This window comes from Ornithodoros turicata, unplaced genomic scaffold (genome assembly GCF_037126465.1).
Source record: "Ornithodoros turicata isolate Travis unplaced genomic scaffold, ASM3712646v1 Chromosome42, whole genome shotgun sequence".
NCBI classification, from domain to species: Eukaryota; Metazoa; Arthropoda; class Arachnida; order Ixodida; family Argasidae; genus Ornithodoros; species Ornithodoros turicata.
This window is the reverse complement of record NW_026999372.1, coordinates 960441-976804: the sequence shown is the minus strand read 5'-3', so window position 1 is coordinate 976804 and position 16364 is coordinate 960441. Positions and strand designations below refer to the sequence as shown.

The 16364-nt window shown below is 48.4% G+C and overlaps 1 protein-coding gene across 1 annotated transcript in view; it reads left to right on the top strand.

Annotated features, from left to right (window-relative positions):
• Positions 1–16364, top strand: part of LOC135374083 (uncharacterized) — a 165648-nt gene that overhangs the window by 84710 nt on the left and 64574 nt on the right. Inside the window, exon 11 of the mRNA XM_064607080.1 lies at positions 7915–8048. Within this exon, the coding sequence (XP_064463150.1) occupies positions 7915–8048 (134 nt within the window). The remainder of the gene's footprint in view (positions 1–7914; positions 8049–16364) is intronic.

Sequence of the window (16364 nt, the reverse complement as noted above, 5' to 3'; positions counted from 1 at the left end):
CGCCTCTCACAAGCGCACCGCCTCCTCGTCCATCAAGACAGATTACAAACACTTACGCCAGTGTGACGGAACCAGCACCCTCATCAGCCCCCCAATATATGCCTCCTCTGGGACTCTTCTCAGCGGTACTCGCTGCCCTTAAGGCCATTGTCTCTGCTTTTCCTGGTGCGTCGCAACTGCCCGAGGTTCAAGCGCTTCTGGCACTGGAGGCATTATCTTCGCATCAGCATGACGGAATTGTATAAAAAAGCCCTGGCCATGCAGTGGAATCCTCGAAGCCTGCGTAACAAGCTCCCAGATTTTAAATCACATCTCCAACAGTACAAGTTCCCTTTCATAGCTATATGCGAACACGGCATGGAGTGTACACATCGTGTTAGTGGATACACAATCTATCGCTCTCATCATTCCCCTGAGAGTAGAGCAGCGCTATACGTTCGCAATGACCTCGTTGCTGCACCCATCGGCTCAGTTTGTCATCGCTCTTATGATTACGTCACATGCAGGATCCGCCTTGGCCCCATGCTGTTAACGGTCGTCAGTATCTATATCCGTCCCGCGGTACAGGTCCCGTGGAGTGACCTTGAACGCTTACTTGGTTCTCTGGAAGCCCCGGCGCTTGTGCTAGGGGACTTCAATGCACATCACTCGGCCTGGGGAAGCCGAAGGACGGACAGTAGGGGAAGGAGGTTGTTAGAGGCAATGGAGAATAATAACATGTGCCTGCTGAACAACCGCGAGCCCACTTACATGCGATCCCCACTGTCACTTGATGTATTGGACCTCTCGTGGTCCTCAACCGACATGATTCGCCACTTGTCGTGCGCTACGGACGTCGACACTAGAGGTAGCGATCATTTTCCTCTATATATTTCGCACGACAGACTGCCCCTCTCAGCCACTGCTGGACTGATTTCTTTCACAAACTGGAGACGTTTTCGTGAGGGCCTCAGAACATCTGTGCACACCCGTATGTCCCCAGAGGCTCTCTCTCAAGCAATTACCCGCGGTATTCAGGACGCGGTGGTCATGTCTAAAAGGGTAACAGGCCATATCGGCCATTCCCCCGCTATTAATCACCTTAGAGCATTACGTCGCCGAGCAGAAAGAACGGCTCGTCGGACAGGGCAACTTACGGACATTGTGGAATACCGCCGGATGAAAGCTAAAGTAACACGAGAACTTAAAAACGAGGATAGGAAGCGTTGGCGTAACTTTTGCCACCACCTTTCACCGTTCGATCCGGCCACGAAGATCTGGCGGACAATCCGTTCTCTGAAGGAGGCGCCCCCTCAAAAGAATCCTCTCGCGGCCTTGGCTCTCGTTCAGCGTGTAGACGAGAACACGCTTGCGACTGACTTCTGTGTGGTACTAACGACTCCGGCGGCTGCCTCGACCACGCCCCTACACCGCAGTTTTGTCCACAGTTTGACGGCTGAACTTCACCACGACTGGCCCCGTCCCCCGGAAGTTATGGACCGCGACTTCACACTAATCGAGCTAAAGGCAGCGTTGAAGCTTGTGAACGCCACCTCGTCCCCTGGGCCCGATAAAATCACCTATGCCGCCCTACGAAACCTTGACGGGCGGTCACTCCAAGCTCTCCTTCATGTCTATAACACGTCTTGGCAACAAGGATCTTTACCACATACATGGAAGCAGGCCTTGGTTGTTCCCATCCTGAAACCAGGCAAGCCCCCAAATGCCCTATCCTCCTTTCGCCCGGTGAGCCTGACAAGCTGTATGGGGAAACTGATGGAGAGAATGGTTCTGCATCGCCTCGACTGGTGGCTCGAAAAACGACGTGCGTTCCCTCACGAAATGGCTGGATTTCGTCGCCACCGAAGCTCCATGGATCCAGTTCTCGACCTAGTCTCTACAGTTCAACATGCTCGAGCCCATCGACGGATCGTCCGATCGGTCTTCCTCGACATCAAGCGCGCCTATGATACCGTCTCGCACATTTGTGTGCTACATGCCTTGCGCTCGTTTGGAGTATCCGGTCGGCTCTTCATCTGGCTCCAAGACTTCCTTACGGACCGAACTGTCGCTGTCCGTACGTCCCAAGGCCAAAGCCCTCAGCATCCTGTCCCCAAGGAGTCCCCCAAGGAAGCATTCTCAGCCCGACACTGTTTAACGTGGTGATGGCCGGCCTACAATCAGTAATTCCTCGCAAAGTGTCGTTCTCCGTGTATGCAGATGACGTCGCCCTTTGGACAGTAGGAAAATCACGCCCGGCTCTCCAGCGCCGCCTGCAGCTCGCTTTAAACAATATCCATACGTACCTGACGCACCTCGGGATGGACCTTTCACCCGAAAAGTGTGTCGAGCTCCCTTTCACGCGTAAAGCTATGGCCAATTTCCCACTTTGGCTTGGCTCAAAGAAGCTAGAACCAGTACGCTTTCACCGCTTCCTTGGCGTGGTAATCGACTCGGACTTGCGCTGGGCTCGGCACATTAAACACCTTGAAACTAAAGTGCAGCGATGGCTCCCCGCAATCCAACATCTTTCTGGCCCAGGATGGGGCTGTGATCAGCGTTCCCTGCTCGCGGTTCACGCGGCATTGGTGAGGGCAACTGTGCTTTACAGCCTTCCTATTCTGCACAGGATATCAACAACTTCATTAAATACGCTTCGGTCCCTGTTTGCTCGAAGCCTTCGTCGATGCCTCGGAGTTCCAAGAATGGCTGAAACACGACAAGTACTGGCTGAAGCTGGTGAGCTCCCGCTTGAAGTTCTCCGTGAACGGGAAACGGCTCGGCACTACCTCCGTTTGCGTGCTCACATTCCCCGCCACCCGCTACTCAGGAAAATTCGATACCGCCCTGGAAGCGACTTCTATCGAGTAGCGCAGAGGACACGCCAGACTCTCACTGGCTTCATAACTAAGGACACTATACCGCCGGAAGCCCCCTGGTCTCTCCCGGTACCGCCCACGTTTGTACGCCTCCCAAACCTTCTGCAAAGAAGAGATCAGGTCCCCCCTCAAGTCCTCCGAGCCCATTTTCATGCTCTGGTAGACGAGAAGTTTTCTACGTTTACGGCAGCATATACTGATGGCGCATCCCGAAACAACAAGTCCGCCTCAGCCTTCGTCATTCCATCCGAAGGCGTCGTGCACGGAAGACGCCTTTCACATCCAACCTCCTCCACAGCTGCGGAACTCTATGCCATCCTTTTCTTTCTACAACACATCGCTGATTTTCCACCCCGGGAATGGGCAGTCTTTACAGACTCCAAATCTGCACTTCAAGCAATTGAAACTTCCGGCATACGAGGCCCATCCGCACCCCTAGTCACCGACGTGTTAATGGCTTACCACACTATCTACGCCGCAGGCCACAGGCTAGTTCTCCAGTGGGTTCCAGCCCATTGTGGGGTCGTGGGGAACGAGCAGGCCGACAGCGCCGCAGAAGCAGCACTCTCGTCTCGGAACCGGACCCGTAATGTTCTGCTCAGAGGAGACCGCCGTTCAATTCTGCGACGTCTAGTGACACCCCTGGCTTACCGCCAACGGACAACCGACATTCTTCCCCCCTCTATGTTGAACAGAGTTGATCCCATGCTCGCTTTCCGCATGCCACGAAACACATCTCGTCAGGATGCTGCATTAATCCACCGCATGCGCCTCGATGTGGCCTTTACAGCTCAGTGGCGTTACCGCTTGAGACAAATTGATTCTCCCACCTGTTGCCACTGTGGTGCTCTTGAGGATCTGGAGCACATTCTTCTTCATTGCCCTCACTACGAACCTTCCCGAATCACACTCTCCGAGTCTCTTCGTCAGCTGGGCTCTCGCCCTTTCTCCCTACCGAAATTGCTTGGTCCCTGGCCCAATCCAGCCCAGCAACGCTCTGCGCTCAAAGCTCTTCTGACATTTCTGGACACCATCGGACTTCGATCGTTATTGTAAAGGGGCTCGTTATTTTATTCCCCCCCTTCCACCAAGCACTGGGGTAGAGTATCGCCTGTTGCGATGAAACTCCCCACTCTCCAAGGCCGAAAATAAAGTTGTTGTTGTTATATACACTTATGCATCTCTAAAGCCCACGGGGCGCCCGAACAACGATCCATACCTCGAACGCACAGCTTCGCCAATGGACTGAACCGAAGCGCCCGCAGTCCCAGCAGGAAAAACCCGCACGATGGCGCCACAGTCGCTACAAAATGGCCGCGCAGTGGAGCCGGCGAAAATTATTGTCTATATGAGATGGCGAAGCCCCACCGAGGCAGTGGTATATAAGTGGCCATGTAAGGGGATATGAGAGGATAGATATAAATAGAGCTAAATGATTCATGAATTGAAGTTGTCGAAAGACCTTAAGAGTAAGAGGTAATAGTAATTTAAGGTAATTAGAGGTAATTAAAGGCAATTAATGAAAGAAAGTCGAGCTTAAAGGTAATGAATGTAAGATATATATAATTAAGAGGAATATCAAATGAAATTATACGTTACCATAGGTAACTAAGTGTAAAAATGTCAACTAAAGCGGAATTGAGAGTAATTAAAGCAAGTAACCGCAATTCAAGGGAATTAAATGAAATGCAATACTAGCTCATGTAATCTGCAGTTACCTAAGGTAATTAAAGGGTAACTACATGGTGATTGAAAGTGATTGAGGCTGATTAAAGGGTAATTAACTGTACTTAAGTATAGTAATTGAAAGTGTCGAACCGGAAGTCAAGTATACACCGGAGATGGACAACCCGAAGTCGAGTTGGATCGGAAGTCGATACCCGGAAGTCAAGTATGAATCAGAAAAGGCGCTTAATGCTACGCGTTACCACTAAATCGCCACTGAAGTTTGTGGCTACCGACGGTCATTGACATTCCATGAGTATTTTCATAATATGTGCCATTAATCAATTTTATGGCACTAAGCCTGTTTCAAACAGTGTCATACAGCGTTTTGTGACTCTCGACGGTCCTTATGACATGCAATTACTATATTCAAGGTATGTGCCATGAATCGATTTTATGGGCCTACCATAGCTTCAAATGCTGTTGTACAGTATTTTGTGGCTACCGACGGTCTTTGTGCCATTCTATGACTATTTTCATATGACTATGATTTTGGTCATGACTGGACTACATCCAACACACAAAACGTCGCAAACCACTATGTGACACTGTTTGAAGCAGCTCAAGCCCAGTAAAATCGATTCGTGTCAGATTTCATGGAATGTCATAATGACCGTCGCTGCTCAAAAAACACTGTATAACACTGTTCGAAGCAGCTGTAGTCCCGTAAAATGGATTCACGGCACATATATCAAAACAGTCATGGAATGTCATAATGACCGCGGTGGTCACAGACTACTGCAGACACCAGTTGAACCAGCGGGAGTACCATCAAATTGATTCATGGCGCACATGGTGAAAATAGTGATGTAATGTCATAATGGGCGTCAATAGTCATACAGCATTGTATTACTGTTTGAAGCAGCAGTACTCCCATAAAGTCGATTCTTGGCATATGCATGAAAATAGTTATGGAATATGGTAATTACCGTCGGTGGTTATAAAACACTATACGACAGTGTTTGAAGCAATATTGTTCCGATCAGATTAATTCGTGCGCATATCATGAAAATAGTCATGGGATATCATAATGACCGTTGGTTGTGACAAAACACTGTGTGACGCTGTTTGACGCAGCTCTAGCCGAGTACAATTGATTCATGCCACATATCATGCAAATAGTCATAGAATGTCAATGACTGTCAGTCGTCACAAAACACTGTGGCACTAGTTGAAGCAGCACTAGCCCAGTAAAATTGACCCATGCCATGTATCATGAAAATAGTTATGAAATGTCATAATTGCCGTCGGTAGTCATGAAATGCTGAATGGCATTGTTTGAAACAGCGGTAGTCCCATAAAATTGATTCATGAAACACATAATCAAAATAGTCACGGAATCTCATAATGACGATCGGTAGTTACAGAAAACTGCATGGCACTGTTTGAAGCAGTGGTATTAAAAAAGTCATAAATTTGTTCTGCCATTTGTCGAGATTTGGGCGCACGTTAGAGAACCCTAAGGTTGGCAAAATCAATCCACAGACCCTACCATTTCTGGCGTCGCTCATGATCACAGTTGCGTCGCGACGTAAAGCCCTGACTTAGAACAACAGTCATAAAAGCAATTCATGGAGCATATCATGAAAATAGCCGTGAAATGTCATGATGACAAAAAGCTGCCATAAAACACCGCATGGCACTGCAAAACCCATGGCTTGTTGGATCGGTAGCCATAAATCATGCTACATTCACGTAATCATGAAAGTCTCAGTCATTATAGTTTCCATGACGGAATACGTTTACATGTGTTCCTTGGGTTAAATTTGGTTGACCACTGGATTAAATTCGGTAAAGCTTGGATTAAATTGAGTGACCTATGGATTAAAATGAGCGGGGAATCTTTCTTAATTTCCAAAATTTCTTATTCCCAATTCAAACAACTGTGGGATAAGAGCCTTATGCGTCTGTGTGTGAAAGAGGCGTTTGAGGCGGAAGTGTCTGTATCGTCCCTAATTGTGCTCTAGCTGGGCCAATGCTCCATATTTCTAATAACTTCAGCTTTTGGCTTTTCACAAATTCAGCTTGACCGCTGAGCAACTTCAAAGTGTTGGCAACATGTCCCTGAGCATGGGAGAAGTATACAAGTATACTCCAGCTCGCTTGCATTTTACTCCTATCTTCAACTTCAAAGTATCCCGATGTTCATTCTCATCTACTGGTGAGGGTTGCTGCAGGGTGCAGTCACTCTGCTAGCTGCTGTTTCCTCATTGATTTCTCAGTTCGTATTCGTAATTCCTCGCACAATACCAGGAGATCGACTTTTAGAAGCGATTTCAGGTCCATAATGGCAGAGGTGAGCCTACCTGTTCCAAACTGTTATGCCTAAACGCACACGTGTCCATGTCAAACGTCCAAAACATTTGAGCTTAGCGTGCATTAAGAAAACCTGAACCATCTCGAAGAACGTGGACTCCGCCCGAGTAAGCCTCGATGCTTTTCGTCTGGGAGCACCTGCTGGCTACATGTATCCCATCGATCCACCAGTTGTTGCACTACTGCCCCAGAAGAGTGGAAGGTCACCAGCAGCAAGCTAGAGAGCTAGCGAGCAAGCTTATGAAATAAATCCATACTGAAGCGATCAAATAGTTAGAAAGCAATCTTTTGTTCCCGTTTTTCCGTGTCCCTCGTCTCGGCATTTCTTCTGTGTGGAAAGCTAGAGGAGACCTTGGGCTGTCTCGCTTCCAAGATGCAATCTAAACTAACATGACAATGCCCTCAGCTGCCTCGTGATAGCCTTGACTAGCAAATGCACCCGGTGCTATGAGAAGGGCAGATCGTAAAACGCTGCCATAAACGCGTCTGCGCCCTCGGTTGACGTGGCCTCCGCCTATCGCCCGAGCTGAGTTTTTGACGCCGACCACAGGAATTTCTGAGGGGTAGCTCAGTAATGCTATCCACTAATAATGTAGATAAAACCTACCATTACCCAACACCCTGTCGCAAGTGGGGCCCCGAGTCAGCTGTTGAGAATGCTTCTTCTTTGAATGAATGAATGTCTGACAGAAAAAAACGCGAGGAAATGGAAATCATGATTGTTACTGTTGTGTACAGCCTCCACCGGAGTCACAATAAGTCGACACCAGAATCGACACCATTTTGGTGTCCTAAATATAGCATCCCTAAACAGAACACGTATTTGCGTTTTCGTGAATTATCTGTATTCATGTTTGACATATCTTGCCGCACCGAATACAAAAGAAGTCTTCCACCACCCCTGCGCGGGCCGCTGTACACATCGACCAGTTCTAGTCGAAGCCTATATGACACTTTATTATCCACGAAAATGGTCCCTCTTATGTAACATATATTTGTATGCTATCGTTTGCAGCACGTTGGACTACAAGAAGAATTGTGTTCCAGACCAATTAAAAGCTAAAGGATGTGATGAACAACTTCTTCAGAATTATGTTGCAAAGATACAGCGTGAAATAACAAACCAATGTGCAGCATCGAACTCGATCTGTGAGTATAACCACAAGAAGAGCGCTGGCGCATAATGCATCCTACATGTCTTCTAGGAACCGTAGTTTTTGTGGTGTCGGTAGTAAAGGTCGCCATACCTCAGGAGGAGTGTGTTATACCATCTGCTGTCTTCCATTGTCGTCCTAAGGATTGTTAGATTTTTAATATTTCAATTATTTAGTAAGGCACGTAATTAGGGGCGTGGCATGAAATTTGTGAGTGAGATTACTCTTTGGGGGGACACACGAGCCTTATCAGCAGGACCAGACCGCGGTATTGTAACCCTACCAGCATTGCAGGTAGTGTTCCAAGAAGCGGCACCAGAAGGCCAAAGAGAAAATGATGTTTCCCTAATGTGCCAGATAATCCAGCTCAAACTGAATGCGTCAGTGTCAAACCCAATAAGGCATATGAGAGAAATCGCAGAAACTCAACGGCTCCGCACTTGCGATAGTTGCAAGCATCGTATAGCGTACTTTGTATAATTCAAAAGTTTCTGCATTATTGTTGCCTGTTCTTTTATTTCCTGTTAATATATAATTGTTTGATATACAATATGGCATGATGCATATTCTATTTAAAAGCTGCGAGAGCAGCACCGATGTCATCTCAGGAGGCGGCTTAGGCGGACAGGTCAACACCCGTAGGACAGTGTGTGCAAGTACTGGACGAAAAATTAGCCAAACTTCAATAATCAGCGAAGTCGTTACACGTTTTCTGAGAAACATCCATTACTGAAATCCATCGTCCGTATGAAACCACCGATAAGCCAACGTACCTTGATATATACAAACGCAAACTTTTACTAAGCAAATAAACCGAAAACAGGACGACGCACCTATTGTGAGCCATATGGTAGTGGTGCGTGCCGTTGCCGTTTTTGTCGGCGGCGATTGGTCAACTTTGAGTATGGTGGCCATGTGACGTAGAGACTGGGAGGTACCCGGGCTCGAATGCCGGTCCCAGTTGTGCTGTCTGGGGTTTTTCCTGTGTTTCCCTTACACGCTGTCAGACATATGTCGGCAGAGTTCCCTTAGAGGTCGGGCCGGGACGCACATTGCTTCAGAGTATTCGTCGTGAAGTTGCCCACCTCCGTGAGCTTGTGCATTAAATGCAGAAAGCGGAAAACACGATGCTGGGAACAAAGAGGAGAGATCTGAACCAGTGTTGCGGATTTAAATCCGGGGATTTGATTTCAAACCATCAAAGGTCTCGCGGATTTGATTTACGGGCAAAATATGGCGAGGATTTGGATTTGGATTGAATCACAATTTTGGCAGATGATTTGGATTTGGACCGAATCACGTTTTTTCGACGGAATTGGATGTGTATTTGGTCAAGCTCCTTAAGGGAAATGGGTGGATTCTGACTGCTGTGAAATTTCACGTTGCCGGGCAGGCAGGTTTTTTGTCAGTCGTTTCTAAGGCCGTCTCGATAATTATGTTTTTACAAGACATTCGACTGAATTGCATTTCACATATGTATGCACATGACGCAATGCAATTCTTAATGAGGAGAAGGTTTAAAAAATGTTTGGATTTAGAATGGCTTGCCTTTCATTCCGCCATCTCGGTTCTCAATGTCCCGCCGAAACTTTCGTTTCGTTCAAAAATAAATCCTGTCCCGGGCGGCCTGCAGTGCTTGAGTAATATCCCGGAGGTGGTTCGGTTCAGTGGGCAAACGTGATGGAACGCATCGACAAGGGTGCCCACTGATAGCACAGCTTCTCGTCCAAACAAGAGGTAGTGCGGAGTGAAACCCGTGGAATCACGTACACTGGAACAGTATGCCATCATGACCATTTGGAGGGCCCCAGTCGCGTTGATGTTCGTCAACGCAAACCCTGAGCATACAAGGTGCGGTTGAACCGTTCCACCAGACCATCCGATTGGGGGCGATAGGCCGTCGTCCTTGTAATACCGAGGATCTCACGCATGTCTTTGAAGAGAGCGCTTTCGAACGTCCGCCGTTGGTCGGAATGGAGCGAGATGGGCAGGCCAAAGCGGGAGAAGTTCTCGATGAAGCACGTGGCGATAACTTCTGAGTGCTGTGAGGGGATCGGAAACGCTTCGACCCATCTGGTGCAGTAGTCCGAAACGACCAGGTCCGTAGTAGTCCGAAACGAAACGTGTTCTGTCAGGGGCAGTGGGCCAAGAATATCTACGGCGACCCGTTGAAAGGGAGCATTAGAAAGCTGGGTGACCAGAGGAGCACGAGGTGTTACGGGTGGTGGTTTCCGCGAGCAGCATTTCACACACGATGCCCACCAGTCGGAGACGCTGTACTTCATGCCGATCCAAAAGAATCTGCGTTTAATCTTCTCCAAAGTTTTTTTTTTCTGCCGAGATGGCCTCCGAAGGGGCTGTCGTGTGCAGATTTGAGGATTTCAGCAACCAAAGTTTTTGGCACTACAGGGAGGGGAGGACTGGTGGGATTCTCCAAACAATGTTTGTGGCGCAGGTAGTGTTTAGACTCGGCCTGAAGAGACGGGGCCGTAACACCGTCCGACAGTGTACGAATGACCTCAGACAGAACTGTGTCACGCATCAGGTGTGCACATAAATCGGCATCGCACAGTGCCGACTGGAGTGTTGACATGAAAGCCGTGTGTGGCGAATTGGAAGATGAGCGAGGCATTCGCGACAGGGCGTGGGCGTTACGGTGTGATGCGTACACGGCGTTCGGTGCGTGTTCCGGGTCGATGAACAACACGAAAATGAAACTGACTGAGTTGTTCGAGCCAGCGTGCAACCTGGCCTTCTGGTTCCTTGAAGCTCCTGAGTTCCCGAAAGGTAGCACATTGAATTCGAAGAGACCGGCATGTGTCGTGATCGCCGCCTTGTATCGGGATGCTTCATCCAGCTCTACTTGCCAATAGCCAGAAGGAACGTAGCAATAGCAGATCCAACGTAGTGAAGTGCCTGGCACCCGTCAAGAGTTCGACGGTATCGTCGATACGCGGAAGGGGAAAGGCGTCTTTGCGAGTAACTTTGTTGACGCGACGGTAATCGACGCAGGAGCGAAGAGTGCCGTCCTTCTTCCGAACCAGTACGATTGGTGACGCCCAAGGGCTTTCAGAAGGCCGGGCAATACCCATGTCCAGCATATTGGCTATTTTCTCGTCGACGACTTGGCGCCCAGTGGGAGGCATACGACGTGGACTCTGCTTGATCGGCGTGGCTTCACCTGTGTCAATATAGTTACGAATTAGGGAAGTTCGACCTAAGTCCCAATCGCCTTGAGATATAATATCTTCGAAGCTGTGCAGAAGGTCCACCAGGGATGAACGATGGTTGCTGTCCAGGTCCGGGCAACCCGAAATAGACGAGGCAAGTACCGATTGTCCCAAGGGCTACGAAGGGATACGGCCCCGGACACAAGGTGGGCGTTGTCCGATTCTGAAGAGTACTCCAAGTTGTTACTCAAAAGGTGTAATCGGGCTAACGTTGTGCCGCGATACAACGTAACGGGGTCGGGAGACGGATTCGTGACAAGGATGGGAACTCTCCCCTAGTCAGCTTCCGCTAAAGACGAGGTCGTGAGGGCCCCTTTCTTGGAGTACAAATCTGGTCTTGGCTCGAGAACGGCTGCGCCACAGCGACCAGGGACTCAGCAGCCGGAATCTTCACATCCAGGAAGCGCTGTGTATGTGGCTGCAGTACAGTAGTGACCGTGGAGCAGAGGTCCAGGGGCAACGTACGATTTCCTGTGGTTCAGTTTGCGTTGGCGAGCGAGCCCTGAGGGTGCGAGCGTCGACGTCGACGATGCAACGGTGTCTGACGAGGAAGTCTATGAGGAGAATGCAATCATGCGGTATACCACGGACAACGAAAACAGGTTGAACGGTAGTGGTGGTTCCCGGGACAGATATCTGCAGGTCATAAACTCCCGCGACGTTCACTGGGTTACCATTGAGGTCGTAAACAGGCTGGGGAAGAGTCGCTTGGGTCGGGAAACGCCTCGGCAGTTGCCGCCAGATATCGTAGTTGAGGATTGTCACACCGAATTCCGAGTCTAGCAGCATCCTAACCGGCGAACCTTCAACGGCGTCGGTAATCATGATTGAGGGACCTCCCATGCTACTGGTGGTGGCCTGCTGTATAGGCGTTCCGAGTGAGGCCGCACAAGGAACGCCGGTTAGTTTCCCGTTGCCGGATATGGGGGAAACCGGGACTGGGCTCGTCCTCGTGGACGCCGTGTACAAGACCTTGCGAGGTGGCCCGGATTGCCGCCGCGGTAGCACACAGGGACGTTCGCAGGGCGTGCATTGTGCGACGCGTTAGAGGTGGCAAGGGCATCCACTTTCCTACCCAACTCAGCTATCGCTGATGCAAGTCCCACCAGCGGATCTGTCGTGGCTTGTGACACGTTCGCCACTGTGTGCGTTGCAGCGGAAGGAGTTGGCGGAAGTTGGCGAATAGCTGCAAGACGTGCGGCTACTTGAAGCGCGTCAGCAAGCGTTGCGGGGTCAGCAGAGGTGACCTTGTCTCTGGTGGCGGAGTCGAGGCCTAGAATAAACTGATCTCGTGCCATGCTGTCTCTCATCTGGGACGAGGAACCAGGATAAGCTTTGTCGTAGGTGTCGAATACAATATACAAGACAATACAATATTTCTACAGCATTCGCAGCCCGGAAATTTAGTTCGTACACCCGTGATTAAATGTCGATTGTGGTACAAGAAATATTATTACACACTAAGCGTTGCGCCCCTTGCAATCCCCTTTTTAAGAGTACTTGTAAGGTACCTCTTAGAATGTACTGCACTTATGGGGAAAACCACTCCAAAGGTACAATCCTTATAAGGACACATCAAACCGTTCACAGGTGGTGGAAACTATGTATGCATCAGCTACTCAGATAAGGTACATCGTTTTGGTACTCCTTATCCACTATGCTCTACATGAGTTGCCTTGCTGATACATTGCTCATTGGGTATGCATTTTCAGTGGTAGAAGAAATTCCAGACTCTGCAGGCGTGTGATACACATCTCATCACCATTAGGCATATTTTTACCTGTTGGGGTGTCAGTCGCCCATGCTATAACGTGTATGTCTCTAAATGTATGCCCCCAGGGAAGGTGAAATGGTTTATATATTACTGATTGCCTTGAATGTATATTGCTGTGGTATGTGAACAATGGCCTGCAAATTTATTTCAGGGGGCTGACTTACTAATCTAGCTTGCAAGAAAATTTAAAAAAATATTTTGATAGCGACAGTGACCACGAGTGAGAAGAAGGTAATGCGTCTTGGCTTTTCGATGCGACACAACTCCACAATGGGGGCCGTTTTCAGATGTACGACTATTGGTTTAACGTAAACTGACGCGAAAGTATATGAAAGTACACAAAAGTTCACGTGAAAGTTTAACGTTAAAGTATACGCTTGCTATATCCATTCCAAGAGGTGCACGGATGTCGCGCGAACTTTGCACGCCCCTCAAAACAGTCTCGCTTGCTCTGCACCAGATATTGGAATACCAGTGTCTTCCTCTTTCCAGCGATAAGCACAATCTGAGCTGGCTCTTGCTCGTGTTGCGGCAAATAGTTTGTACGTGTAAAATTTATGGAGTCTTTTGAAGTATTTCACAAGGAACTAATATCTCGAGTCCACTTATTATTACTTAAGTCGATTGATCTCGAGAATCTCTGAACAATGACATCCGAATCACAACGCTACCAAAACTAGGTCGCGAGGTACACTGTACAGAAAGTTTCACGTTTCACGAGCGCCTGTTTCAATTATTCAATGTTGCATGCCCTCCCCGCAGCGCTCGCGCGGCCGGGACGCGATCTCAAGGTCGTGTAAACGAGCTGACTGTATATGTGATTGAACGACATCGCTCTTCGATTTTACTAGTGACAGAGTTATTAAAGCGAGTCGTTATTCTTATGGTCCAAATTTTTATCCTGGTGCACGTACCTTCTGGTCTGCGTTTACAGACAGATATTTTGGCACAGTGGCAAAGCAGAGGTGTCAACCAGAGTGAAAAAGCTTGTGTACATTACGCCACACGTAAAGAAAAATGTGAGTTTCTTGGAAAAGCCTTTCAGGTAACACTGCGGCTTGTTGTAATAGTGGTGCGCTGCCGTAGGGCGTATTGCAAGGGAAGCACTAGCATAGGCTGGGTAACAGATACTGATATGATACACCGCTGCTTCACCAATTGTGGAGTCCCCTGTCAGCTGTGAATGTACCTCGCGGGTGAGGATGCCTAAATTTGATTATCTCATACAGATAACACACTGTCATCAGTCACTCACCATTCTGATTAAGATGCTACTGTATTGACGTCTGTGTTTGTTAACTAAATCTCTGTTTAACTGAGATGGTACCGTCTCTACAAAAACTAAATGTAGTGAACACGCTGCGCATGTAAAGGTATACAAAACACTGAAAGCATGAACATAACGGAGAAGTCCCTACTATACCTCTGCTAGCATAGGATGTTTTCCATTCGTTATCTATACCAGCGGCATGGCCGAGTGGGCTAAGGTGTTCGCTCGTTGGTGATAACCAAGGTCGTCCTGAAGACTGGGAGGTTGTGGGTTCGAATCCTACCGCCGGCTGTGCTGTCAGAGGTTTTTCTTGGGTTTTCAAAAAAATATTATAAAAGGGGTGTAGATGTTACTTTAGCCACCACGAACCCAGTCCACAGGTGTCATCCATACCGTGCCGAGGGTATGCCGGGGCCGCCTTGAACAGTGGCGGATGGGGTTTGGCCAAGCCATGACTGATGGGTTATCATAACTCTGGCACATTCTCACGTGTGTGAATGTGAAGTGCGGGCAACCAACGAGAAGATTCATTTATTTAAACCTGAAATAGTGAAACTTGTTATCCTTCGATCAGAAACAATAGACGTGTCAGGGTCGGCTATCCCAACAACAATGGATCTTTTTCACCGAAATACCTGATACTGAACAATGATGACAAGAAAACATCTCTTGGATGGATGTTTCGATTCATTCTCCAGAAGGCGATGTCACCACTAGGGACACCGTTCCGTCTTTAGATAATCCCACTTTTCCAGATAAGCTGAAGGTAGGCTACCTCTCTACCGATGTACGTCCCCATGTGCCAAACTCCCTGAGGTGTTTCAGGTACAATAGCCACCAGTCTGGAACTTGTAGAGGATCTACATGCTGTGCTCGATGCATCAAGCAGGATCATGATTCCAAAGAGTGTGGAGAGGACGAGATCACTGCGTCAACTGCGCAGGTGATCACTGATCACCCTTGAGAAAGAGATGATGTCAACAAATTTACACAGATGCTAAGGTATAAACAAGTGAGGTAAAGGGTGTTTTCGTTCCAGTTACGGAAATGCATCCGCAGTTAAAGAGAAACTCAGAATGATCTCTTGCTCAAGACAGACAGACAGCATAAGAGGAACCACAGAACACTCACCCCTTCCTCAAACACATCTTCTTCTGCTGAAGTGCCTGTAGTTCCAGAGGCCCCTTCAGTGGCGTCCTCCTCACAGACGCCACCTTCGTCATGACAATCCGTGGACGTGACTGCCATGGGGTGCGATGAAATGCGAGCTCTCAATGCTCATTCACAAGCACGAGCATCCAGTGAAAAAGAAAGCTCAAGGGTAATCTATCAGGAAGTGACTCACCCCCTGATAATATCAGCTAAGGAACTGGTGGCTACACGGAAAACTCCGAGACAGCCAATAATGCCCGCGAAGGAAATAAGATTGTCTCTGAGCACACTCTTATCTATAAAGCACACTCGTATTATACACTTACATTGTTTTTTGCTGCACTATCTCGAACCTTCAGTGCAATTCTCGAGGGCTCTTCACGAATGTTGATGACATAGATGATATTTTTTTGTTTTGCGTTACAATAACTTACCTGAATCCCCAACAAATACACTACATCCGACGATGAAACCTGTGCAACACGTTCATCTTGTGGTGTCTCAGTCCTTGCACGTAAAACCGATGGGATAATCACTGGGACTCCTTGCGAGAACATCGAAGAGAATTCCTGTGTGCTGGGTGAGCACGTGTGGAGACATGTTATTTCTGGCTTTGAAGAGTGAAGAGGTTCATCGCCACAGGCGATACTCTACCCCATTGACTGTGGGAATGTGGGGAATAAAATAACGAGCCCCTTCACAATAACGATCGAAGTCCGATGGTGCCCAGAAATGTGTGAAGAGCTTTGAGCGCAGAGTGTTGCTGTGCTGGATTAGGCCAGGGACCAAGCAATTTCGATAGGGAGAAGGGGCGAGAGTCCAGCTGACGAAGAAACCCGGAGAGTGTGGTTCGGGAAGGTTGGTAGTGGGGGCAATGAAGAAGAA